The following is a 26323-nucleotide window of genomic DNA, read 5'->3' as shown; positions in this document are numbered from 1 at the left end:
GAAGTAAACAAAGTCGTTCAGAATAGACATGAATTGTGAAATGCTCTGTATAGAAAAACCTACCAAGTCACATTTGTTTACCATGGTGATGAAAGGAAGCAGACTTCTGAAAATTTCCACGTTTCGAAAAAGAATGTTACTGTATGTTTTATGATACATGATCCATTGTTTTATTACAAGTAAAAAAAATATATATATTAATTCATGGTAGAAAGTTACACGCAGGTGGTTGTGAGGCAAAACAGTACCTGAAGAAAGCCTTTGCATACTAAAACTCAGAAGACATGTGGTGGTTCACTGGTGGTTCTGAATAGTAAACACCAATGTTTGTGTTGTAGACATCGCAAACAGGTTCCTATCATTTCTGTATCATTTCAGTTCGCTACAATGAACCATTTAGCATCAAACCACTTTACATGACTGTTTACATCTTGAACAACTGAAGAAATAAAAAAAAATTTAAGGCATCAGCAGGTAAAAGATAAATGAGCTTGTTTTTTTACTTATCTGATTCTTGCAAAATATTACGAAATATTTGTAATATTAAATATATTAAATTCAAAAGAGGTCATTTACTATTTAACACTAATCTTAATGACGATTAATGCCTGCTGAAATTGCACATTAGGTGCCTAATATAACCCCTCCATGGCTGTTAGACTGATACAGTACAGGGCCCAGCACCAATATAAAAGACCACCCCAAGGCAAACTTAAAAAGTACAGCCTCGTGCCAACCCACCTGTGCCAGCCAAGAGTTTTATAACACACTCCATTAACTCTGAGAGTAAGTAGCTTTTGTTCAAGCTTATGTGCATTATAAAGATCTTACTAAGTATTTCTTAAGATCACAGGGTACCACTCACGGTCTAAAGGCTTGAGCAACCTGCTGCCGTCATAACCTTCACAAGAATTTTGTTGTCAGAGACCACTTTAGCCTCAGACTTTGAAATATTCATTAATTGAGAAACTGGGAGGCTTCCCAGTTGTCACAATGAGCAGTTGTTCCACACGGCCCATAACAGATGGATCAGGTATCGTTCTTTGAGTGCTCTTCATCTATCTCCCTGAATAAGAACCTTGTCACACGCCACATTCCCATACAAACTTCCTTTGCGCTTCATCAGTGCATGCCAGCAAGCTGGGAGATGCCATGGTAAACACCAACCTCTCAATTTACTCTTTGACTGTTGCTTTAACCTTGTAAATTTCCACTTGATAAGAAGTTTAAACACCTGATAATCCATATTAAATGCAATCCAAATAGTTACATAAACACCTTCACCTGTACTCATCTCTTTGCTCTGTTGGTAGCTGAAATGTGTTAATGTTTGAGTAAAATTTCTAAATTCATAAAATCTGTTCCTTTGTGAAAATATTTGAAAGAGGTTTAAAATAGGGGAACAAGGCATCTACTGTAGTCCACTGACCGCAGTCTCTCATTATGGTTAGCCATAATAAATGCATTTCTCAAGAGGAAATGTCTTTGTTATTTGCTGTAGCTGTAACACTTCCAACACCAAGGCTCTGTGTTTATACAATATTGTGCAAAAGTCAGAGACCACTCTTCTTCTATTTAATTTCTCAATAAAACAGCAATTACGTTATTCATTCACATGTGAGGAAAAAAGCAAAAACATATTAAAAAAACATTACACAGATGGTTCAAAGAATAAACATTACATTTTCCTGTATTTAACACCCACTCTTTACACCATTTATTAAAATTTCCATTCTTTTCAGCAGATTTGCTTTCAGTTTTTCAAAGAAATCTGTAGGGATATTTTTCCACACCTCCAAAATGTTGTCTGCACTGAAGTTGGTTGCATCGTCTGCTTCTCACAGTCCTATTAAACCCAAACTCATTCAGTAATGAGGAGAAAACAGCAGCTTCTTTGTTTGAGTTGAAAATGTTCTTTTTTGTCTTTTCCAAAATAACAGCTTCTTAACAGCTACACATCTTTTCAGACTCACAGCAATGTCTTCTCACAGTCTCCACAGAAATATCTGTGGATTTTTTACAGATCTGAAGCAAGAATTGGTCTTGATTTTTCTCCTATCTCTGAAAGATGAATGTTTTAAATATTGTATCAACCAGTCACAGTTTTATGGTCTACCAGGTTGTCAGTCCCATCTTCTCTTAACTTGTAATCATTTTGGGAACTCCAGTCAGGAGGAAAGAAGTTTTTTTCACTTATTTTCCCTTGACTTTCTCCTTATTTATGCAAGTGGGTTGTCCTATATCTAATCATCTCTAACCTCAGAAAGATCTCCTGAAAATGAATAACTTGTACTTAATGGCTGTGTTGATTGGAAATTAAATAAAGATCTCTGCACGTTCATTCAGCCATTATTGCAGCAGTCTAAATGTGTGTGCATGCAAGAGAAAGAGAGATTCTGCTGGGCTGTTTGGCTTTATCGAGGGATCAGATTTGTTTTTGCTCCAGCTGCAAGGTTATTTACACTGCAAGAATACCACCAAGGTAAAGCTTTGATCCTCCAGCCTTGAACAATCTGGCTAGCTTCCATGTCCTGTGCACATTACTTCCCTGCTTCTTATTTTAGGGCATCATCATTAACACTGCTGACCCTGTGTCCAATCACTCTTCCTGCAGGCTTGTTCATCACTTAGAGATGCCACAATACTACTTATTCTTTTCCAGTACTAAATCCAATATTGAAACCTCAAGTATCGGCCGATACCAATACAGAGCAAATACACTGAAAACATCTTGGCTTTAAAATGAAAGTACTTCACTTACAATGAACATCTAAAAGTAGTCCTCTACTACCCCACAGAAAGAAATACACAGCTAACATCACATCACACCACATTACACAATGTGCTATTTCAGGACGGATTTGTTACAGGATTGAACTGTATTTATTCTTTTTTCCCCTCTTATATCCGATCCAGCATTTTCTGCTGATATTGCCCGATATCTGGTCCTGGAACCGAGCCAAGTCTAGTATCAGTGTGTGCCTTCATTCATGACCTGCTGAGAATACTTCATGCAGTAATAACAAAACACTAGGGCAATGTTTAGCCTCCACAGTCTCTTTACAGCTTTCAAGAGCCGGTAGGATATTTGAGGCAAATGAAATATTCAGTGAACGTAATAAGGCAAATGTTATACACAGTGCCATAAATACTGGAGGGCTCATTTATTGGGCCCCTCATGGAGATACTGACAAAGAAAGATCTAATTTCTTAAGAACATACCTCACCAGTCAGCTTCCATCAATCACTATTCAGTTCTGACGGCTGTTTATCTCCCACTTCTCCTAGAGGAGCTGCGAGTGAATAAATATTTTCAGACAGATCCTTCACAATCTGCAGCATGATATATTCATTATTTACAATTCTAAAATCTTCAACAGGTTGTCTAACAAACTTTTTGCTTGACCTTAGATGCTAATGGGTGGGGTGATATGCCTTGAGAACATCTGCTTGTTTGAGACACAACAGCAAATAACATAAGATCCCATTACTAACCTACTGGTCTTCTCTAGAGAAAATACAACTCGATTTGAAAAAACAAAATGCAACATATATAATTATGTATTTACTAGTCATTGGTATGGCATTGTGCTTTATACATATTAGCTCAAACATTAATTAAAATTATATCTAATTAGAAGTGCGCTGCTAACCACTCAAACAGCAAATAGTGATAATACTAACTTCTTAATACTGGTTATTTAAGTAGTCATATGCAAGTTTAGGATACCGAGAAAACTCCATATGCATTTAATCATACAGCCCTTGCTGCTGCAAAGCATCTGGGCAGCACAGATGAGACACTGTTTTCCCCGTATCCCGCACGCCTTCCCAGGTAGCCAAGCAGGAGGGGCCGCCTCTTGTGACGTCACCAGAAGAAAGACCAAGGTTTTCAAGGGAACTTATTTAAAGGCCTTGCTCTCTCCTCCGTTTTTAGACAACCCTGGACTAACCCTCACAAAGGAATTACTTATTTTTGCCCTCACACTAAAGCTTCTGAACCTGGAAGCCAAAGGAAACACCGTCCTATATCTTCCTTGTAAGCTGGCTTTAATTCCAATGTTTGCCTGTTCTGTGCATTTTAATACTGAATAATATTTCAAGATCTGTATCATTTTTTCTTTCTCTCCATCTCTTTGTGTCTCTCCCTGTCCCTCTGTCTCTCTATCTTGGGGGGATTAACTGAGGTATGCACTTCTGAAGGAGCTGCTTGTGATGGATGTGTCTGGGGATTACTTTTTTTTAAACCTTTCCTATACTATCTAATTTCATTGCTGTCTAAAAAGCAAATATTAAAAGCAAATTTAAACCAACATTTGTGGAACGAGCGTGCCTTTAAGACCAGAGACATAACTTCTGCTCAGTAAAAAATAATTGTATCATTAAATGGATTTAAGTGATACGTCGCTGCAAAGCAAAGCCGTTTCTGCTCGGCTGCTTTTGAAGCTCTGACTACTCTAGCGTGATGAATGTCCTGCTGTGTGTCTCTGCAGATGTCTTCATTAACCATGTCAGCGCGGTTCGCAGTTCTTCATGTGTTAGGTAGGCTGGGGGTCATTACGACACTGTGCTTTATACACCTTGTTCCAAAATGTACTGAAATGTTGCAGAAACATAAGCTTGATGAAAAAGGAGTGTTCGGCTCCTAAATACTGAAGAGCCAGCATGTTATTTGTGTATGTATTTGTTTACTGATTTATCAACCTATTTATTAATTTATAAACCTGTATCTTTTAACACAGGCATTCTATCTCTGACCCGCAGCAGTTCTGGATCTGAATTAAGTGGTCAGTCTCTCTTCCTTTTTTTTAATTAATAAAAACAGGGGAATGACAGTTCACACCTACTCACATTCGCAGGATAGTTCTATCCTGATTTATCTGTTTGTTTAATGAATTTACCTTACACAGAAATGTTAATTCCAATGAATTAAAATGCCAATTTTTGTTTTGTAATAAAGTTGTAATATTCCTATTACAATTAGGAGCTCATCGATTTAACAGATATCTCTGTGACATTCTCTGGCTTTTTTTGTTTGTTTGTTTGTTTTTACCATTTCTACTTTTCCACATCATTTAAAATGTGTGTGTGTGTGTGTGTGTGTGTGTGTGTATAAACTATATAATGCCATAATGTAAAATATTTTTCACTATTCCCACCTCATGCTGCGTCCTGTGTGTTGGTCACTCAGTTCCAGTGCCCATCTCGTGCGGGACTCGCGCGGCTGATCTGCCGGACTCCACGCAGCGGGTTCTGTGTCCGGCCAACTGCACTCTGTGGAAGATGTCCGTGTTCGGTTCGGGTGTCTACGCCTCCGTTTCCAGCGTGTGCGGCGCAGGAGTGCATAGGTGAAGGAAGGAGCACATAAACAACACGATACCGAGTCTGACACTGTTCTTTACTTGTCTCTCGTTTATTGAACTTTCTACAGCTGTAAAGAAGGCAAACGGATTTTATTCTCAATGACAAAATCATTTAATAAATTCCACTACTAACTAATATTAGACCAGGGGTCTTTAATTAAAATTCAATAAGATCCCAAGAAAAAAATCCTTAATGTCCAGCTCGCCTTAGACAAACACAGACTGAGCTGCTAAAGGACTCTTATCCCATCCCATCTGAGTCAGTGCCATATACTGCACACTGAAGTAGTAGCTATATAGTAGTCAACAACTGAATGTCGAATCAGGAAAAGCACAATTCAGTAATATTGCAACAACATTTACTGTCAGTTTTCTCTTTTTAGAGCACAGCGTGTGAAATAATCTGACTCGACCGCTGTGCCTCGCCTCGCCGCTCTGTGTGTGCGCCACTCACTCGAGTCTCAGTGCGCGACGTAATGCACAGATCTGATTGGCTGAGTAGCATCACGTGTGATATTTACAACGCATGCGTTTGGACTGTGAGTTTCCCGGGCCGCTAAATCCCTACCGTAAATACTAGCAGTTACACCGATTAAAACAGGACCACCCGGTCGAAATGAAATAATTCTCCTTAGTTTATCGGTCGGGGGCCCATACGGAACGTCTCCGCCACTCATCTGAGAGACAAACAGCACACTGAGCTGCTTACCAACGGCTGTTTAGCTGCTGTGGAAAATACTGCACACAACGCTCTTAACCCAAAACAGCCTTTGGATATTCAAATTTGGATATTCAAAAATGTCACAGGGAAATTGATTTCACAGCGTGTTACGTTTTGCCCTTATAAAGAATATAAAAGAATGAGATCTTCACATCAGTTGGGTAAATTTGCACAAGCAGCTACAGTTACCAGACGGGGACCAGTGAAACCCGAGGAAAGTCTGAGACACGTCGCTGGATTAAGTGAAATAGGCTAAGTGCTTTTAAAAAATCTGTTACTAACCAGCCATCTATCAACTTTACAGCGGGATCATAGGAGTATCAGGAGGGCCGCTGCAGATTCAGAGACGGCAGGGCAGGACCAACTACCTCAGCTCCTACGCACACGGCATCCAGTCTCAAACTCTATCCCGCTGGTCTGCATCTTTCACTGTGGCCAGTAGGTGGCGACATTTATTATCTACAGCAGGAACGCAGGGAACAATGGTTCACCCAGAGGCCTCACATCACTGCAGTTACATTAGAGAACTACCATTACTGCCTTTCTGATATACCTTTCAAATTTCAGCACGATTTGGAAATTTGATTCACATTTTCTCAAACTGGGCTAAAAATCTTGTAGTACACGAAGAGTAGGGAAGACTGCAACAGCATCCACACTCTCGTAGACTACATATGCTAGTTTTAAACCTTTCACAAACTGAAGTGACACTGTTGTGAACGGACAGGAATTATGGTTGTTTTCTTCTGTCCCAGGAGCTACCAGCTCACCAATGGAAGTATCCAGCCAAACCAGCAGCACTTCCATCCCAGCATCTGGACCAGGTAACCAAAGTAGATTTCAGTTAAGATCATTACACATACTTGTAACCTATACTGGACACCCAATCTGTTTCACGTTACAGTGAAGAAAACGGTCAAGAAAAACCTGAAGAAACCACCAGCAGCAGAAAACAGAGGTCCGGCTATGTCCTGTAAACACACACACTAATTCTGAAAGAACTCTTTCTCCTGACTTTTTTAAGGAGGTATGTAACTGAAATATTCTTTCAGACTGCCAAGTGGATATCGCTCTGCTGCTAGATGGAAGCTACCACATAGGGCAACGCCGCTTCAACCTGCAGAAGAACTTCATTGGTAGACTGGCAGCAATGCTAAAAGTTGGTCCAGATGGACCACGTGTAGGGGTGGTGCAAGCAAGGTGTTTAGCAAGTCTTTCTGTTTATTAATAATCTGCAATGTCTTCAACCAGCATGTGTAATATTTTCATGTTTATTTTTCCAGTGAGTCTCCTCGGACTGAGTTCTACTTAGGCAACTATAGTATGCCTAAAGATGTGAGTTTTGCCCTGAAGGAAGTAGCTTATATAGGAGGCAACACCAATACAGGTGCACTTCTGATGCATGACATTACACCTGACAAATCAATCAATCATCTATAACTTGCCAAAATCTTCTGCTTTCCAAAATGTATTTTTTGACAAAACTTGAGTTATTACCTTATGCACAGGCAAGGCCATATTATACACTGTGCGGAATTTCTTCAATCCTGAATATGGAGTTCGAAGAGGTCATCCACGAATTATTGTGGCCTTTGTTGACGGATGGCCCTCTGATAACCTGGAGGATGCAGCAGTAATGGCCAGAGAATCTGGCATTAATGTGTTTATAGTGTCTGTTGCCAAACCTATCCCTGAAGAAATGGGACTGGTGAGGGATCAGGACTACATGAAGAAAGTAAGTTTCTCCGAAGAGAAGGGGTAAAGGAGCAAGAGCATTTGTGTAGTACTTGATGTCAGTATTGGACTAGTCACTGCTAACTTTATGCTTTTAATGTGTGTCTTACAGGCTGTCTGTAAAGACAATGGTTTCTTTACAATGTCCATTCCCAGTTGGTTCAGCACAAACAAGTTTGTAAAGCCACTGGCTCAAAAACTGTGCTCCCTTGATCAGTTACTCTGCAGCAAGACATGCTATAACTCAGTCAATCTGGGCTTCCTGATTGATGGTTCCAGCAGCGTGGGTGATGCAAACTTCAGACTGGTCCTAAGCCTCCTAAGCTCCATTTCTCGCAACTTTGACATCTCAGATATTGGATCACGCGTAGGGGCCATCCAGTTCACCTATGACCAGAGGTTGGAGTTTGGGTTCAATGAGCATACAAGAAAAGATGATGCCTTGAGGGCCATCCAGAACATCCCATACATGAGTGGTGGTACAGCCACTGGAGATGCCATCACCTACGCTGCTGAGAATCTCTTCCAGCCTCGTACCATGGGAATGGGCAAGAAGTATCTCATCATTGTGACTGATGGCCAGTCCTATGATGATGTCAGAGGGCCAGCAATTGCTGCTCAAAGAGCAGGTGAGTAATAAGTCAAGAACCAAAACTAGGTCCCTCTGCTATATAACTCATTGCTGACCTATCTTGGTATGTCCCTTCTTATACAAGATACTCATGAGATTTGTCTCAAAATCCATACCAAAGATATCTACTGCTATTAGTATCAAGCAGCAGTCAATTAAATGCAGCTTGCATGAAATACTAAAAGGCAAAAAGCCACTTTAAGGGACTCTTTTCATGTGTGAAACTTACAGGCCCAGGTTTCAAGACCCAGATTAAGCAGGCTAGGCCAAAATGAATTTTCAATGGTGATTTATCATTGACATTGCTTGATGCAGTTTAGCCCAAGACTTTGCTAAATTCATGTCTACAAAAATCCCCTATAAAGTCTTTCTCAGCAACACTGACTTGAAAAGTAGATGAGATAAATTTGCAAGGAGACTTTAGTCTGGAAGCAGATGAGGGGCATTTGTAATAGACATAGGATTATAACTTTTTTTGATTGACTCTTATTTTGCTGGGTAGTGCTCTGTGGTTTTACATAACTCTCCCTAATCCTTACTGAAAACGAGTCAAGGACAGGCCCTAGATCCTTTAAGAATGCTTCTGTATATTACGCAACTAGTGCTGCATATTTCATAACATTATAATGTTTCGTGTTGTTTGAACGTGTAAAGCTAGCACAGCGCTGTAACTTCTCAATCTTGGCCCATTACAGGGATCACAGTGTTTGCTGTGGGTGTGGCCTGGGCTCCGATGGAGGACCTGAAGGCCATGGCATCAGAACCCAAAGATTCTCACACCTTCTTCACCCGTGAGTTCACCGGCCTCGAGCAGTTCGAGCAGCCAATTGTACGGGGGATCTGCAGGGACTTCACAGAGTCCAATTAGAAACTTGTCTGAGTAGGTGGGAGAAATTAGGAAGTTTTTGAGTAGGTGGAGGAGAGAATATTTTGAGAAGAAAAAAAATGCAGTAAAGAAAAAAGAGAGAAAGAAAGCAATAAAAGAGAAGAAGAAAAAGGAAACAGAATGTTATGGTCTTGTTTGACCATCTCTACACATACTAGAATAAAACAGTAGTTTTTTTTTGTTATTTTCTTTCAAAACTAGATATATTCTTTGTGCAAGGACAGGCCTTTTTTCATTTGTTAGGAAAATTGTCTGCAAGGTTTTATGCTTATGAAGTGTGCTTGATCCAAAGATGTTACAGCTTAATCTGTATAAAATGTACCAAACTCATCCATCTTTAACGACACAAAGCATAATTACTTGAGAGATGCAACCTTGTCCTATTATAGGAAATACACATCTTACTGTAATTTTTGTTTCTTTTCTAAGTTTGAGGTCCAGAATAAACAGTAGTATTATTATCACAGTATTAAAGAAAAAAACACAACAAAGAAAGGCTGATGTATCAGAATGGCAAGCCAGTCGGTTTCTACAAAGGTTTGATGCCTCCGCGTTAGTGGGAGCGCAAGAGAAAGGGTCTGTACCAATGAACAAAAAACAAAGAGCAAAGCTGAGAAAGCTGTCAGTACAGTGCCCTCTTGTGCCAACCAGCTGTAGTACAGTAAAGTGGAGAGAATATCTTTAACATTCTACAACTTAAAGGTTCACCAAACCACAGATAACATGCCTGTGTTATATCAAGTAATGCAATCTGTACTAGGGTACACAAACTACACAAGCACTGCAGTACATGCAGTTTTTTTTTTCTGTTACATAATTTCATATGTTACTGTCATATATTGTCACACATGGATTTCAGATGTTGAGGAATGTATTTGAACTATAAGCAGTAAACTTCATCACATATGTATACTTTCTTCGATTTAAATTATGCTTTCATGTACTTAAGTGTTTCTTGTATACCCATCTATATGCATGCTGAACTGCCTCGCAAACTGAGAAGGGAGGGGAGGGGGGGTTTAGAGTGATTGTACATTTCTATTTAATTTATTACTTTCCTCTTAATAAAGGACAAGGTATTTTTACAAGATGACCAGTTGTTGCTCATTAAACTGTTGACGCACTCAAATCTGAGGCTGATTGTGTTTTCAACAAGCAGGACTTTTTTCCCCTTCCTTCAATCTTCTGTATTATAGAGGGACTGCTGACGCAGCAGTGTTTGCTTAATTTTTTTTTGTGGTAGTGACTCCACCTAGATACATGAAATGTCTGTATATATGAAAATGTCAGAGGCCACCCTTCATTTACTTAAAATTTTACTGAATATCGACTGGAAATTGAGATTAGATAATAAAATAATCCACTTGCTTGGAAAAAAACGGAAGGTCAAACAAGCGGAAAAAAACTAGACAAACTTCAAAAACTGTTGTACAATATAGAAAAATGTGGCTTTCCAACAACCATGCAAGGCCTGGTAGACCATCCTTCCACCAAGAGAACACAATGCTCTGAAATAATGTGTAGCTGTCAAGTAGCTGTTACTGAGAAAAATAAAATAAGATAAATATATATTATATAAAAATAAAGGAGCTGCTGGTGTTCTGAGTAGTAAATTATTCACCCAAGTCAAGACCTTAACATCACTGTTTCAGATGATGAAAAGCAAAAAAAAAAAAAAAAAAAACCCAGACAACCAACTTTAGACTAAACTTGAAGTTACCCTACAGATTTATTTTTTAAAACTGAACACCCTGAAAAGAATGGAAGCTGTAATAAAAAGACACAGTGGGGACACAAATACTGAAAAGTTTGGTATTACACCTTACTGTCTTACTGCCAAGACTTCTGTGTAACTGTTTGTTAAACGTGTTCTCTCATATCGTTATATCATATCATATCGTACCTAAGCACTAATTGCACAACTTAAAAGGGCACACATTAGCAAGACATGGGACGGGTTGCATATACAGGTACACCATTTAATATTTATTATAGACATTTTATATACATTACTTTTTCAACAGTTGTATTTTGCTATGTGGTACAATCTTTAAAATCTGCTAATCCATAGTTTGTAAATCAAAAAACTTACAAAACTCATCAAAACTCTTCAAACTGATCAAGTTTTTTTGTTTTTTTACTTTTTTGGGAAGACTAGAAAAAATACTTCATGTATTAATCATGCATTACACAAACAAAAGGTCTTCAGTTACACCATAAATTGTATGTTTGAAAATAAAAGGGTTTTACAGAATAAAATGTAGGGACAGAATAACAACTCAGAATTGTGATTCACCAAACCTGCTATCCAGATCCCTTAACTTATAAAAATGGAATAAAGAAAAACAAAAATGGGAAAAAATAAATCTCCCCATGCTTCAAAGCACTGTTCTGCCAAAATATGAGGTATACATCAACCTCATTTTCAGCCTAGGATGAAAGTACACCTTAAAAAGAGAGAGAGAAGAAAAAAAAAAAAAAAAAAAAAAAGATTTGTTTTTGGATATCTGTTCCATTTTCTTAAGAGCCCAATCTCACAAGTATCCTTGGGCTGCATGTTTTACAAAAGAGGCTAAGACTACCTCGAAACAGTGAAATAAATTATAAGCCAATAGCGTTCAGTTGCCTAACTTGTGATAAATAAACTCAATTACAGTAAGATGTACAAAAACATCACATAGTGATAGGATGCTGCAGTTTATTTGTCGATAACCTAAACAGCTCTCGAGGCAAAACGGACTGTGCTTCTACTATCATTTAGTATTTCCATGATGTGATAAAACAATGTTACAGCGACATCAGGCAGTAGCATTTATAAAGGTAGGACTCGAGGGCTTCCAGTGATGCGGGGTCAGTTGTGTAGGGTCAGAGTGGGTTGAGATGGAGGGCTTGATATTCACACTCCCTTTTTTTCCTTTTTTTCTTCTTTAATTTAAAAATGTCTTTAGCGCTGTTACTACAGTCTTCATTTATATAAAAAGGATTATAAAAACTATACTTTTTTTATTTTTTATTTATTTTATTTTTTTACACAAAATGTCATGAGGCTAATGCTAATGTATGAAGATGATTGAGCTGAATTGTTCTTTTTAAATGTCTTTATTTTTTTATATAACGCTACATTAACGTCAAGAGGGCAGCTTGTGAGACCAGAAATCGGTTCGTGGCTTTGTGTGGTGGGAGGGTTTAGTTCCTCTGGTGTAGTTTGCCCACTCTGTGGCCACTGACGGTCTTTTGACAAGCATATTAACCTCTCCATGGTCACTGAAACATACCTACAGTACACGTTATCAGTTCATTTCAAACCCAATCAAAAGAAGACAAACACTGGTGTAACTCCAGCTCTGACTTACAGTAAAGTACAGTTAAATGTTGTTTTTGTTCCATTTTAGTTTTCAGGAAAAGAAAATAAAACTAAGTGGGAACTCCACCTAGACCTCACTAAACAAACAGTCCACCGCTTGGCACCTGGGATCATTGCGTATGTGCGTTCAGTGGCGAGGGGGTGTGGCGGAGGCCGCTTCAATGTAGTGTAAGAAATGCTACTCTTTATACAAGGCAGTGAACCAGTTGAACCTTCCTCTTGCTGTCTGACTGCGAGGACGAGTGCACTCAGGCTTTCATGAACGATCTTCTATACAAAAACTTTGGCCAGGGCATCAGCCCCAGCACTCCCTATGTAAGCCTTAGATGGGTGGAAGGCAACATCGTATATGGATTCGTCCGACTTCTTCCTGTGTGCAGTGACTTCCTGTACACACGTTTTGCTGTCAAGGTTCCACAGCCGAATGGAACAGTCATGACCTGCGAAAGACAGTCAAAAGAATAAACCTCCACTCTCAGTGTCTGTAAATGTTTAAGTGCACTGTGTAATTTGACAGATGCCTGTAGTGCATAACCGCCATTCAGTGGGCGCAACTTACAAACTTTGTTTTGTAAAAACTTAAAAAGGTGACGAGTCATGCTGTCAAATAGCCTTGATCAATTTTCCAGCTCTCTAAATAAACATTCAGAACACAATTCAGGAAATTTTACAGTATACGGCTATAGATCAAGAACCAATAAAGCTTGACTACAGCCATTTGGGGGCGTGTCTATATTGGCCATAGTTATGGCAATACCCAAGCTTCCTCATCTACCTGTGCTCTTTTATGTTTGCAACTTTGTAAAAAAAAAAAAAACTAGGATTTCTGTGGAATTATTGAATCTTTTTACAGAGTCAGTCAATATGCTGACTTGCTGTTGCATGAAAAAGTCAGCCTTTTTTTGCAGACCACAGAAAGACTGGGAAAGGGGTTACAGTTAAAAAGAAGCTGCTGCTGTAAATGACCTTAACTGAATTTGTACTAAGAAACATCTGCATGTTTGACACTTCAAGCCAGAAGATTTTAAGCAGGATGTAAAGCCCCTATCAATATGGGTTTCAAATGTTTATATTTTTGTTTTAAGAGTAAAGATATGCTTGATATGCTTTTTTTTAAGAAACCTGTATAGATTTAAAATAAAATAACACATAAAAGCTCCAACCTGCTGAGCTCATAACTGCATAGGCATGTCAGAGCACAAAATGATCGAAAGCAGCGTCTCCCAGGCAATGTTAACCACCCAGCTTCAGTGGCAGTGAGGAGCGACACCGCTATTCGGTGAGGTTCAGCCTGAAACAGTCGTGATTAAAAAGTGTAAAACTGAGAACTAGCTGTCTAATGGTCATTTTAGAGATCTAATAACATTATATGCAGCACACATATGAGAACTTATAACGGGTACACTATGGACATATATTGCGCGATAACATTATGTATAACCTATAGCTAGGCTTCTGAAACAGGTCACACAAGCTCCCAAGTTATGAGTCAGCACAATCATATTTGCACGCACAGTGGAGAAATTTTTGTGTGGCTTATTGTATGTTACACCTGTAAAGTACAATTACGGGGTAACACTGTGAGTCATGATGAGGGGAGGTAGCTAACATAATATGGAGATTGCCTATTATTTTATTCATACAGTTAGGTGGACCACTATAAAATCACTGCTGTAGTAGCTAACTCATGCAGGTAGCAGCATCTAGCCAAGCACAAACCATGGCGAGAAGTAACATTAAAAAAAAACGTGGAAAACCTTAAATAGGAGTTTTAGCTCTGACTCAGAAGGACAGCAGTGACTTTATATCAGGGGAATAAAGGAACGCGATTAAGCTGGCGTATATATACTGCTATTTCTCACTGGTACTTCGGCAGCATCAAATTCAGTAAAACCTTTTGTGGACACTTGACAAAAACAATAAACTGAGATTGGCTGTCTAACTGAGCTTACACTGTTGAAATGAAAGCTCGCTTGACAACGTTACTATGCGTTTGTCTCAGACCAACAGGATTAGCTTAAATACTCTGAGGTAATTTTTTTTTCAGGCATGAGCTGAAGTCACTGCCTCCAGTATGTGTTTTGCTGTCATACTACAGCTGCAGTCATGTGTCCTCTATTGCTTCCTATAACACACTTTGATTTAAAAAAAAAAAATAAATTCTAGTTGGTTCAGCATCAGCTCTAACTGTTCAAAGTCATACAGCCATATTTATCTTCTAATAACTACTATAGCTAGTTCTGTATTCCTGGTTAGCAAGACCGCTTGTTTTCAATGCAGTCCAGCCTGAGGCCCAAACATCTAGGCCATCCAATATTGTTTTTTGGCTTTGTCTCTTGCACACAGAGATTTCTGCAGATTCTGTGAATCTTTTAATGACATTATGCACCACAAATGATTAAATCTCCAAGTTACTTGTCATTTTATGTTGAGAGTCATTATTCCTGCATTGTTGCACTATTTGATCGTGCAGTCATTGACAGAGTGGTGAACCCCTCCCCATCTTTACATCTGAATGTCTTGGCCTCTCTGGGATGCTCTCAATCATGCTACTGACCTGTAGCCAATCAACTACCAGGTGTTTTAGCATTACACAACTTTACCAGCCTTTTGTTGCCCGTCACAACTTTGTGAAATGTGATGCCAGCACGAAATTCAAAATAGGCATATATTTTTCAAAAAACTAAATTTGTTAGTTTTAACATTTGATATGCCATCTCTGTGCTATGAATGACTTGCATCACTGCATTCTGTTTTTATTTACATTTTGCAGTGTTCCAACTTTGTTGCAAATGGGGTTGTACAACCAAAGTAAAATTACACAAACTTTCATTCTACCTTAAAGGTGTTCAATAAGCAGAGAAGTTTTAGCAAGTTAGCCAGGTAAACAGCACTACCAGCACTTACTTCCTGACATCAGGTAGATGCCATTAGGATCCACTGCTAGACTGGTGACAGCATCCAAGTGAGCCACCATTGCATGGATAACTTTACCTAAAGGGAACATATAAAATCCGGTCAGCTTTGTTCCATAGGTACTAAAATGTAAATAAAAATCAGTTGTACATCTGAGAGAAGGTTGGACCTACCTGATTTATTGTCAAAGAATTTGATGTGTCTATCCTCATGAGCTGTGATTGTGACTGGCAAGGTGGGATGACTCACTACTTTATTAATGTGATTCCCAGCTGAAAGAGCTGCAAATAAACAGAGGGCATCACGCTCCACTCTCAAATACTTAATGTTCAGATCAACTCTCCACAGTTCTCCTATCTTGAAGAAATGGTATTAGTCAGTTTGCATATTTCAGTGTTTTTAAGCTACAACTACCCAACTTAACTAGCAGAGCTATTGTGCCACTTGTCATATGAGTCATGTTACAGCACTGCAGTGTTAAGACACAGAGATGGAGGGGTCTTACTGCTCTCTCTCTGTGCTGAGAACTCCACAACGGATTGAGATGTCTCCAGATCGTAGATGACAGCACTGCCCGTGTTATAAGAGGCCACCATGTACGCTGGATCACAACCATTAAAATCTACTGATGTGGGAACACCATGTTCTGCAAAATAGAAATAATAAAACAAATAAGCACCTCAACACCTGATTCATCAGGCCTAACTTCATATCTTTCCTGTTCCTACTGTTAGGCACTTTTCATTTATCTAGCCTGCACTTGCAACGCGTCACACTACATAACTGAAGAGCTGTTGGACAATGTCTGTGAACCTAGCCTCAGCTTTTACTGCAGAAAAATGTAAATCTCAAACTGTTCATTGGCTGGCATAACCTACGCTTCATACAGAGTTTGATAGCCCTTGCATGAAAGGTCATGACATGTCTACAGGAATACTGTTTAATAACAAGTTTAATATTAGTCAATTAAATAAAAAGTAAGGACAAGAAGACAGCAATTTGTTAAGAACAAGAGGTCATCCATCACCTCTTTCTGAGTTAAATGTGCAGAGGCAAGGCGATTTCTCCTGAGGGTTCCACAGCTTGATGGTTCCGTCGGCAGAACAGGACAACAGTCGGTTTTTGATTCCACTGTAGGCCAGTCCCCAAACAGCATCAGTGTGCCCCAGTAATGAGCCAGCCAAAACACTGGCATCTGAGCAAAAACGAAAATTTTAGAGTCCAGAACTGCCATGTGGCACCAATTTCAGCCATTTTGGATAGTCTGAATTCTGATGAGACAAAACACTTGTGATATTACTTGTGTGCAATTAACATGTCATATAAGCAAGCTACTTAAGACATTTTAAACAAAGACTCAGGGTCATTAATGCAAAGCACCAAAAGCTATTTGAGCGCTAAGAGCACCCCCTTGTGGATAATACAGGCCAGGTTCATGATAATCATTTCATAGGGAAAAAAGGCAAGAAGCACCTGTGCATGTCCTCACCATATGTGTCATAAGGGTCTACATTAGAGCTAGGTATATTCCACCACTGTATTGTTGAGTCAATGCCACCGCTAAAGCACTGCTCCCCACTTGCGGTAATAGCCAGCGAAAGCACTGGCCCACTATAGAAAGAAATACATCAGCAAACAAATGAAAAATTTTCACACAACAATTTTCATATTTTTAGCTGCCAGTGAGTCAACTAAAAATGAAAGTCCCTGATTGTAGTTTATTTTTACTTTGCCAATTAAACATTAGCAAAACACTGAATACAGTTGGATTACAAAGAAATAAATGCCCTTACATGTGTGCTCTGAAAGTGTATATAGGCTCCACATCAAACGAGGCACTTCTAGAAAGCAATAAGGGAGAAAAAAATCTTGTTTAGCACACTCACTTTATCAGCAAGAGAAACGTGTATGAAGTTTATAATCTGCCATAAAGGACAAAATCTTCATCAATCAGTATCCAATCCACCCCAACCAAACCACTTGCTTTTTAGCAGGAACCGTCTTCTGCAGGTTCCACAACTTCAGGGTGTGGTCTTCAGAGACGGTGACCAAAACTGGTTCTACAGGATGGAAGGCCAAGGCACGCACTCCATCAAAGTGGCTGCGCAGAGTATACTTCGCATTCCATGTCTTCCTGAATGCGTCCTTATTGGCCGGCATCTAAAAATAAAAAGGTGGGGGAAGGGGTGGGAGTGCATTTTAACAAGTGGGAAATGAAACCTGGAAATGGTAGGTCTAGTAACCATGGGTCACCAGCGTGCTGCAACAGCACTAGCCTTAGAAAACTGAAATCCATTCAGAATGAGACATTCGAGGGAAAACCATTTCTGGGCCAGTAGTTATCTAGTGTCCCAGAATAAATCGGAGGAACTGAGCCAAGAATGTTCTCATGCCTCCCTAAACGTGTTCCTTTATTAGTTCTTTCCTTTTGGTGCAGAATCTAGGGTAAGACTCCAGATAACAAATGAACAAAAATAATTTGATATTTTAGACAGACAGACAGAGAGACAGACAATTATTTCCACTGATACAGAAATACACTACTGTGTCACTATAACCATAACTCCAAAATGGTTTAAGACTAAGTGCAAAAAAATCCAACACTATGAACAACACTCTGTATACTGCTGTTGCAGTCACAATGTGGCTTCCTGTCCGCTGATGACCAAAATTATATATATATATATATATCCCTGACTGGATTGGGAGCAAGTGATCGAGATTACTGGGTGGCCATGCAATTTATTTGGTAGGAGGAAAACTATAGAAGAGCATCGTGCAAGGCATGCTGGACCACTTACATCATAGCTGTAATCAGCCTCATCATTGGACACTGTTAGGTCAGCGAGGTCCCCCAGGCCCAACACACTTTCCAACACATCATCCGAGCCCATAATAAAGGATTTTCCCCCTCCGGATGGAAATGGCAGCGGTTCAGCTAAGCATAAAAAGGAGGAAGACAGTTTAATTCACTTGTTGCCACATCTCAGTCAACACTTGCCCCCCACACAGAAAAGTTTAACAGTATTGCAAAATGTTTATTATTAATATTGCTATTTTATGCAAAAACTTTTCAGTACTAAGCCTGGAATAATTTGACACAACTGTAATACAACCACAAACAACAGAGGGGACAAAACCATTGGGTTCATTGGTGTTCAGACATCACAAGCATAACATGTGGTGATGATGATGATTATGATGAATGAAGCCATGTCCGCAATGTGCACAGCTCATCCATAGGGGCGTTTCCACTGGACAGGGCAGTACTGCACAGAAGTTATGAAATAGTGACCATGCATTTTGTCATCCACTGCCAAGTACCAAAAAACACATCGGACCTGAACACTCGTGCTGTATTTATTCACCACTCCCACTGGGATACCAAACACACTAAACTGGGATATATAGGTGGCGAAAGAAATTGTGCAGACCACTGAATCAGTAGAACCTTGCCTACTTTCATTGTCATTAAGGATGCACAGAATCGGCCATGACAGTAATCATGAGAATTCTGCTGACGCACAAAATAGGTAATCAGCCAATTTATTGTTTTTTTATTCCACTAGTTTTATGGCGCATATAACATGAACTAACCAACTGCACTCACACTGCATTTGAATTGTGCTGCTACACCTGTACTAAACTTCATAAACTCACTGCGTTAAACAGCCGGATGCCTCTTACTCTCAATGCATTTTACCTGATTCATGTTTAATCATGTTTAAATAGGCAACTGACTGTAAACTGAAAAATAAAATGAAATGTCAGTTAAAAATACGCTTGTGTACTTCATTTACCCAACACAGCAGGAGCTTCAGCTTTAACACCACCAACACCACCACCACCAACACCAACAACGAAACCTGACCATTGGCCATAAAAAAAAATCTGAATCCAAATCTGAAAATTCTTGAAACGGTTCTGTTGTGCGATTGGAAATGGACCCATGCACTCAACCATGACACAGAAAGTTCTGGGTTCAGAATAGTAATCATGTCATCTCATACTTCATATGGTAATCAGATCAGTCTACAAGGAAAAGCTTTTTAGGTCCATTTCCATGTCAGAGGCCGCACGGGAATGCCAGACCCCTTGGAAGGACGCTAGCCAATGGGTAGCCACCAACAGGACATACTGATTGCAGCCTGGTAGGTTAAGTGGTTTGCAGTGGATTCTTTTTTACGCAAGCACATATGCGCAGATGGCAAGTAAACCAAAAGACGCCCTTCAAATCTGTGTTCCATGACGATTCGTGTGAAAGACTACAACTACACATCAGGACTAGCGATAGGACAAAGGGTAGATCTCTAAACTGGCATTTTCTAAGGCAATAAAAATAGTGACAAATTAATCAAGTTAAACAGCAGGTCCTAGACAACAAGTACTGATGGTTTGACTCTGGCAGTTCCAGTCAGCAAAATGGTACGCAATAAGCTGTGAATGCTCAGCCGCAAAGGGCGAGAAGAATGCTGATGCAGCAAGTGTCCTATGTAAGATTCTGCCAGGAGGGCCAGGGTGTAGCCCAGAATACACACAAGGCACACACTTCAGGACTCTTGTGCAAGCCCCCAAAATAACAGGCCATGTGTGTCCGAAACTGAAAATGCTGGTAGGTTAGTGAAGAATGATTTCATTAGGGTGATAAAGCTGACGCTTTTACCCCACTCTGTGCCGTCTCCTGAACTCCGAGCCTCGCCTGCGCCCTCGCCATCCTCAGCATTCACCAGGAAATCAAATTCCTTCAGTGCTTCTTCTGTGTCTGGGTCATCTGGAAGGTCCGAAGCCAAACCCTCATTTCCCACCTGACAAGACATAAACTGTTTTATAAGGACCGTCTTATTGTTTCCTTACTGTTTTGACAACTTATATTTGTGATGGTGATACAGCGCAATGAGAATGAGACTTCATCACTGTTTCTATTCACATTAACGTTATCTCCCAATATAACAACATAATTAGTGAAGCCATAAACTCTCTCAAGGTATAATCAGAAGATTTATGGAGACATGACAAATTACATAATTTGTATAGCCATTACAGATGTTTCTGTATCAAAACTACAATTCTCAGACTTAGAGTAACTAAAGCCACTGACATTTGTTAATATTTTAGCCTGAGACTATATTTTCCAACCTGCAAAAGGGTATTATTGATTTGCATGGTGGTCATGTTGTTTGTTATTACAGTTACAATAGATAGTGAAAAATACAGGACGGCTGATCTACTGCTACATGATGACCTAATGCTACTTCACTGTTAAAATATGCCATAGAAGAACTGTTGTATTCCTGTATTTAGCTAACTAAATCACCTGCACATCATTACCGCATACAGAGATGTAACTAGCCAGTACAGAACCAGACAGTTAAAAGACTTTTCTCTCCTGTTTCTCACCTTAATTTTGTGTTTTTTTACTCTTTGCTTATCAGTCCTATTAGAGATGTCTTCCATCAAGTCTCCCTCTTCGTCCTCCTCTTCATCACTGTCGTCTGCGTTTTCTAAGAAGTTAAATGTCTCCAGGACGTCCCCTGGATTCCTGCAAGACAAGCAAAATGTTAATAACTGATCAAAGTTTTTTCAATAAATAAATAAATGTAACAAGAAAACTCACAAAATTAACTAGCTTGTTTTGAACATTTGCCAAGAAAAAAAGTCTTATTTGTTAAAGCATAAGCAATTTAAGTAACTTGTACCTTTTCATGTCTTGTCCCTTCCTTTTGGCTGGAGACTCTCCTCCATTGAGGATTTGCTCCAGGTTCTTGGTTTCCACTGAGCCATTCTGCTCTGAGCCAGATAACCCCAGTAAAGATCGCACCCGTTGTGACCGCACATCCAATATTGTGTCTGTGTAACCTACTTCTTGAAGATACCTGAGAGAAAGAGAGAGACACACAAAGAGAGACACAGAAAGAGAGAGAGAGAAATTATTAAAATTGCTACCATTTAATACACAGGCCACAGAACCTTACATGTAGTAATATTTGACCAAAAAATGGGAACAGAAAAGAAATCGCTCATTTTGATGACTGATATTATGGACAACTTTTTGGCGAAATGACCTTGAGGTTTCCAAAGAGCGTGTCCACTACAAAGAGGACATGGTGTCCACAAAGTAAATTCCCAGTGCACTTCTTTATTAAGTGTTCAAACATACAAAAATAGATAGCAAGAAAATATTCATAGTCCCTGGTTGTGATTAAAAGCAGTAAAAGCAATGATTGATTCCATTAGCTCTGTGGCTAATATCTGGCAATAACCTCTCCCCAGCTCTGACCAGCATGGCAAACCAAAAGGTCTATGGGCTGCAAATTCTCACAGACTATATCAAATCACAGGAAAAGGAGAAAACCCCTTTGTCTCTGCTGCCGTTACCTTTCATACCTGTATTTTCTCATTTGGGATTTGGCAAGAACATAATCTATGCACATCCAAGAACAAAGCTGTAAACAATTGTGCAGATGTCATGTGATGACCCTGATGCAGAATTTTCTTGGGACCTTTCTCAAGATCAAATTTAAGAAGAAACTTAAGATACTGGTGAATGAGGCCCAGTGTTTTTTTGGATTCAGTACATTGAACTAGTTTTGGTGATGAAGGTTCCTAAATTCATCACTGTAACTCAGAGCAAACGAACATCAAACTAACAATCAATTAAATCAAAAAAGTCAAACCCTGAATTATTTCCTTTCCAGTCAAAATGGTCATTAAGTTATTTATTTTTCAGCATCAGGAAGAACAACACAAAATGCTTTTAAAAAAATTATACAGAAGCCTAAACAACTAAATTTCTTGTTTTTTTAGCTTATTTTCTTTTTTCAAAGAAATCAGCAGGCATATTTTTCCATACTTCATACTTTAGTCTCAGAAGTTAGTTAGATTTTCTGCTTCTCACAATCCAAGAAATCTCAATTTCCAATTTAAACTCATCAGTATATAAAGCCTTACTCTATATCTCAAATGCCCACTTTTGGCCTTCAAACACCCCCCCTTTTCTTTTCTCACTCATGGTTTCTTGACAGCTGCACATGCTTTCAGGCCCACTTAGTCAAGCTGTCTTCTCACAGTAGAAAAACAGACACCAGTGGATTTTTCAGATCTGAAGCAAGAGTAAAGTGTCTCAAGATGAAAGCTGTAAGCATCATCTCTCTGATGGTGACAGTTTTGGGGTCTACCATATGTTTGGAGTCACATTTTCTTATTTTTTTCTTCTTTTTGCTCCCTTCCTTATACAAGTGGATTATTTTTTATTTAATCTCCTCACAAACATCTTAAGTCATTTTATATGAGAAAAAGCTCTGAAGACAGTTAAAGTGTGTATGGGTAGCTGCTCGTGTGAATTTAGTGTCTCGTTAAAGGGGAGCATAATGTCTGCGACACCTTTGGGAACAGCTTTTGTCAGGAAGACACAGCTGTGACTCGGTTTTAAGACTGGAACGATGGAAGAGTTGGCAGTAATGTGCACAAAGTAAAGACAAGAGAAACTCAATGTTTTAGTATTGAAGGCTTTTGTTTAATTTTCTGTTAAATATAGTCTTATCTTTCCTGCTTATGTTTTAACACCTAATGGTGCATAACTTACTTAATGGCTATTTTTGGGCTTTTGCACAGTACTGTGCTTTGGGTAAACAATAACACACCTGCATTGACTTTTAATTAGCATTAAGGTTCAGCTCTCCTCGGTTCTGGACACAATTATAACATGCTCAGCATATCATTCAGAAAGTTTAACTAGCTTATGAGAAAACTTACTGTCTTAGGAGTTGCCGGCCTTGCTTCCAGGTTAACTGACTGTTCTGTGGTACAGCGGGCACCTCTGTGTCTTTGGTATCTTCTGCGATAAAAGGCCATTATTAATAGGTCTCATTTCAGAGAAACAGCTTTCTACACTAATGACAATATTATTGTAAGTCACTCATTTATGTTAGGAATGCACTTACCCGATTCAAAGCTGGGCATTTTGACCTCACCTTGATTTAGTTCTGTGCCATATTTTAATTTATGGTATTTTGCTCTAGAAAGAACATAATAATAATAATAATAATAATAATAATAATAATAATAATTATTCAGTTAGCAAATATAGTTAGTCAATAAGCAATAAAAAATATATAATATTTTAACTGCTACAAACCTTTCTTGCTTTAATGCGTATTCTAACATTTTTATTCTTCTAACCAGGTCATTCTTCAAATTTTCTTGACCTTTTCTCTCTCCCTGGAGGAATGCTATTCGAGCCTGCAAGAGAAAAAAAGGAATTAATAACCAAATAACACAATAGCCCGAATCACAAAATTCCCAATGTTCCAAATGTTCCCAAAGTAGCTTAAACACAGCCTTCTACAGTACTCCCAAACTAACTCGCTGGACTGTGCCTTGGATCTGAGCAGTTACATTTACAATGTAATACAATTTAGTAAAATAAAAATAAAGGGAATCAAACCAACAAAAATTAAGTTAACTACAGGGGCAAGAAGAACATCTAACTGAATTAGACCTGAAGACTGATTTTGGTTTTTTTTGTTTGTTTTTTTAAGAAAACTGGCTTTACCACTGGCATTGTGCTTGCTGGAAGATTTCAGTCAACTAAAACAATCAACACTTTCTAACTTCTTCCACTCTGTACATAAATGACAGACATGCATTAATATTAAAGCAGCTCTATCACTAAATCAACTGCAAATATTTAATATTCATGAAAGTTAGTTTGCCAAAAATTTTGGCAAATTCTTTTAACCAAAAACCAACCATCATTAGGCAGCGACTACTTGTTAACCAACTAGCCTCAAGACCGCAATTTATCAATTTTTTTTTTTTTTAAAACAGCAGCACTAGTCAAGCAATTGTTTATGTATGGATAAATGGTTAATTGTTTATATATGTAATTGAATTAAATATAGAAAATAAATGCATGTCTGAATGCAGAAAATGTCCACATCCATACCAAAGAGTACGAGGCCAAGGAGTTGTCATCACACACAACTGCTACCACTATGAAATGAGACATGTTGCCCATTCTGCCCTCCCAGGTTGAGAACCACTGGTTTATAACAAACTCAGTAATTTAGGAGACATGACATTGAGTTGAGCTGGACAGGATTCCTGTGACATAGGGAGGTGTCAATGTTATTTTTACCTGCATTTCTCACTGATTTTTGTCCCATCCAAAAGCACCATGTCCATCTTTTTTATGGACTATGCGCTTCCACATCAGTAAAAATTTTGGCACATTTTACTGTCTATAAAACAAGCAGTAGAAATTACTGCAGGGTATCTTAGTCCCGTGTGAACTAACATGTTGATAAAAACTATCATATTCCATCAAAAAGGACTTCAAGTATCGAGGCACTCAAAGAAACATTTACTTATGATGTCTGTGGCTAATATTAAGCCAATAAGTACCGCCCTACTTCGACCTACTAAGTGTGGGTTAGAGCATTAAGACATACAAATTACAGAAAAGGCTTGATTTTATACTGCAATGTTTCACTGTTGGCTGTAAATTCCCAAGCTAATTAAAATGCTAATGACAAGTCACTCACTTAAGCGCAACAAGACAGATGGTTAGGGTAAACAGAACAACAACTAAATTAACTGCTTTGAAATGTTTTCAACTCCTTTCTGGAGTAAAAGCTGTGCATAATTCAAGTAGCTTCTGCAATTATTCCAGCATTTCTTATCCTGTACAAAATGGTCAGGAACACTCTGACATCCTGTGGTAAACTTGCATTACTCCACCTACCCCTGTCCAGATAGAACTTCAGAACTTGTTATATTGCTCTGTAATGGAAATCCAGATAGAGGTTGTCCACATTTTACCATTTCTTTACTGTTATAAATCAGGACTGGTGTTGACAAACAAGTAAATGAAAAATATCAGATATCAGCTTTGGCCCAAAATTCTCAAATTTGTACATCCCCATTATATTTTGTATCTTACAAATAAAACGGCATAGAATTTGAATATATTAAAATATATGTAAAATTACCAAGGGGAACATTTTTACTTAATGACAAATCTAACCAGTGTTTCTTTAAAATGAAATGGCAGGTCTCCCTGCTTAAATTTTAACCATGGCCATAACTTATGTTTGTGAGAACCAAAAGGTTAAGCAGCACATGGCAGAGAGAGCAGGCAATGACCCAAAGGACTAGAGCCCTCCCTCACACTTTAACATTACTGAGAGAGAGCAGCTGTGCAACTTGAGCCCTCTTAAAGCTAGTTGGCATGAGGGGGGAGGAAGAGAGGAGGGGGTATTTATAGACAACCACACTACCCCCTGGAAATATGGCTTGTGTGTGTTGAGAACCAAGCAGGTCATTGTAGAGATGTAAAAGGCTGAGAAGGATGCAGCTGTAATGATAGGCGTTCTTCGTCTCACAAATAAGAAAATACATGAAGTAATGAACAGTAAGAGACACAGCATTTTGAATATTAATGTCTGATGGGCGATGAGGTCACATGGATGCAAAGGTCTTGACAAATAAACAGAAAAATCCATGTAAGCCACACAAAAGAATTCTGAAGTAGTTTGAAAAGGTTACTTCAACTGATTCACACAGACTAGGTTACTTCAACTGATTCACACAGACTAGGTTATATACAAAGCTTTAGATCTAGGTCTTTAAACAGAAAACAGAATTTTAGGCTCACACTGCTTGTGACTGTCATTACTAAGCATAACTAATTATTTAATAACAGTTAATA

The 26323-nt window shown here is 38.8% G+C and overlaps 2 protein-coding genes across 2 annotated transcripts in view; one reads left to right on the top strand and one right to left on the bottom strand.

Annotated features, from left to right (window-relative positions):
• Positions 1-3936: 3936 nt before the first annotated feature.
• Positions 3937-10147, top strand: coch (coagulation factor C homolog, cochlin (Limulus polyphemus)). Its single transcript, XM_017703320.2, has 12 exons — positions 3937-4039; positions 4494-4542; positions 4743-4787; positions 5192-5348; positions 6389-6522; positions 6840-6908; positions 6989-7042; positions 7137-7284; positions 7368-7471; positions 7593-7819; positions 7931-8447; positions 9145-10147. Exons 2-12 carry the CDS (start codon positions 4494-4496, stop codon positions 9315-9317), a joined length of 1677 nt encoding a protein of 558 aa, XP_017558809.1. The 5' UTR covers positions 3937-4039; the 3' UTR covers positions 9318-10147.
• Positions 10148-11293: 1146 nt separating this feature from the next.
• The window catches only part of strn3 (striatin, calmodulin binding protein 3), a 22629-nt gene continuing 7599 nt past the window's right edge, over positions 11294-26323 (bottom strand). The window contains exons 2-16 of the mRNA XM_017703321.2: positions 23750-23853; positions 23556-23629; positions 23368-23449; positions 21312-21488; positions 21013-21154; positions 20279-20420; positions 18417-18553; positions 17600-17775; positions 17409-17456; positions 17105-17226; positions 16643-16810; positions 16121-16261; positions 15789-15896; positions 15607-15693; positions 11294-13139 (exon numbers count right to left, since the gene is read on the bottom strand). Of these exons, the coding sequence (XP_017558810.1) occupies positions 12970-13139; positions 15607-15693; positions 15789-15896; positions 16121-16261; positions 16643-16810; positions 17105-17226; positions 17409-17456; positions 17600-17775; positions 18417-18553; positions 20279-20420; positions 21013-21154; positions 21312-21488; positions 23368-23449; positions 23556-23629; positions 23750-23853 (1878 nt within the window). The 3' untranslated portion in view covers positions 11294-12969. The remainder of the gene's footprint in view (positions 13140-15606; positions 15694-15788; positions 15897-16120; positions 16262-16642; positions 16811-17104; positions 17227-17408; positions 17457-17599; positions 17776-18416; positions 18554-20278; positions 20421-21012; positions 21155-21311; positions 21489-23367; positions 23450-23555; positions 23630-23749; positions 23854-26323) is intronic.

Source organism: Pygocentrus nattereri, chromosome 10 (genome assembly GCF_015220715.1).
Source record: "Pygocentrus nattereri isolate fPygNat1 chromosome 10, fPygNat1.pri, whole genome shotgun sequence".
Lineage (NCBI taxonomy): Eukaryota > Metazoa > Chordata > Actinopteri > Characiformes > Serrasalmidae > Pygocentrus > Pygocentrus nattereri.
Note: the sequence above shows the minus strand (reverse complement) of the source record. Positions and strands in the feature narration are given on the sequence as shown.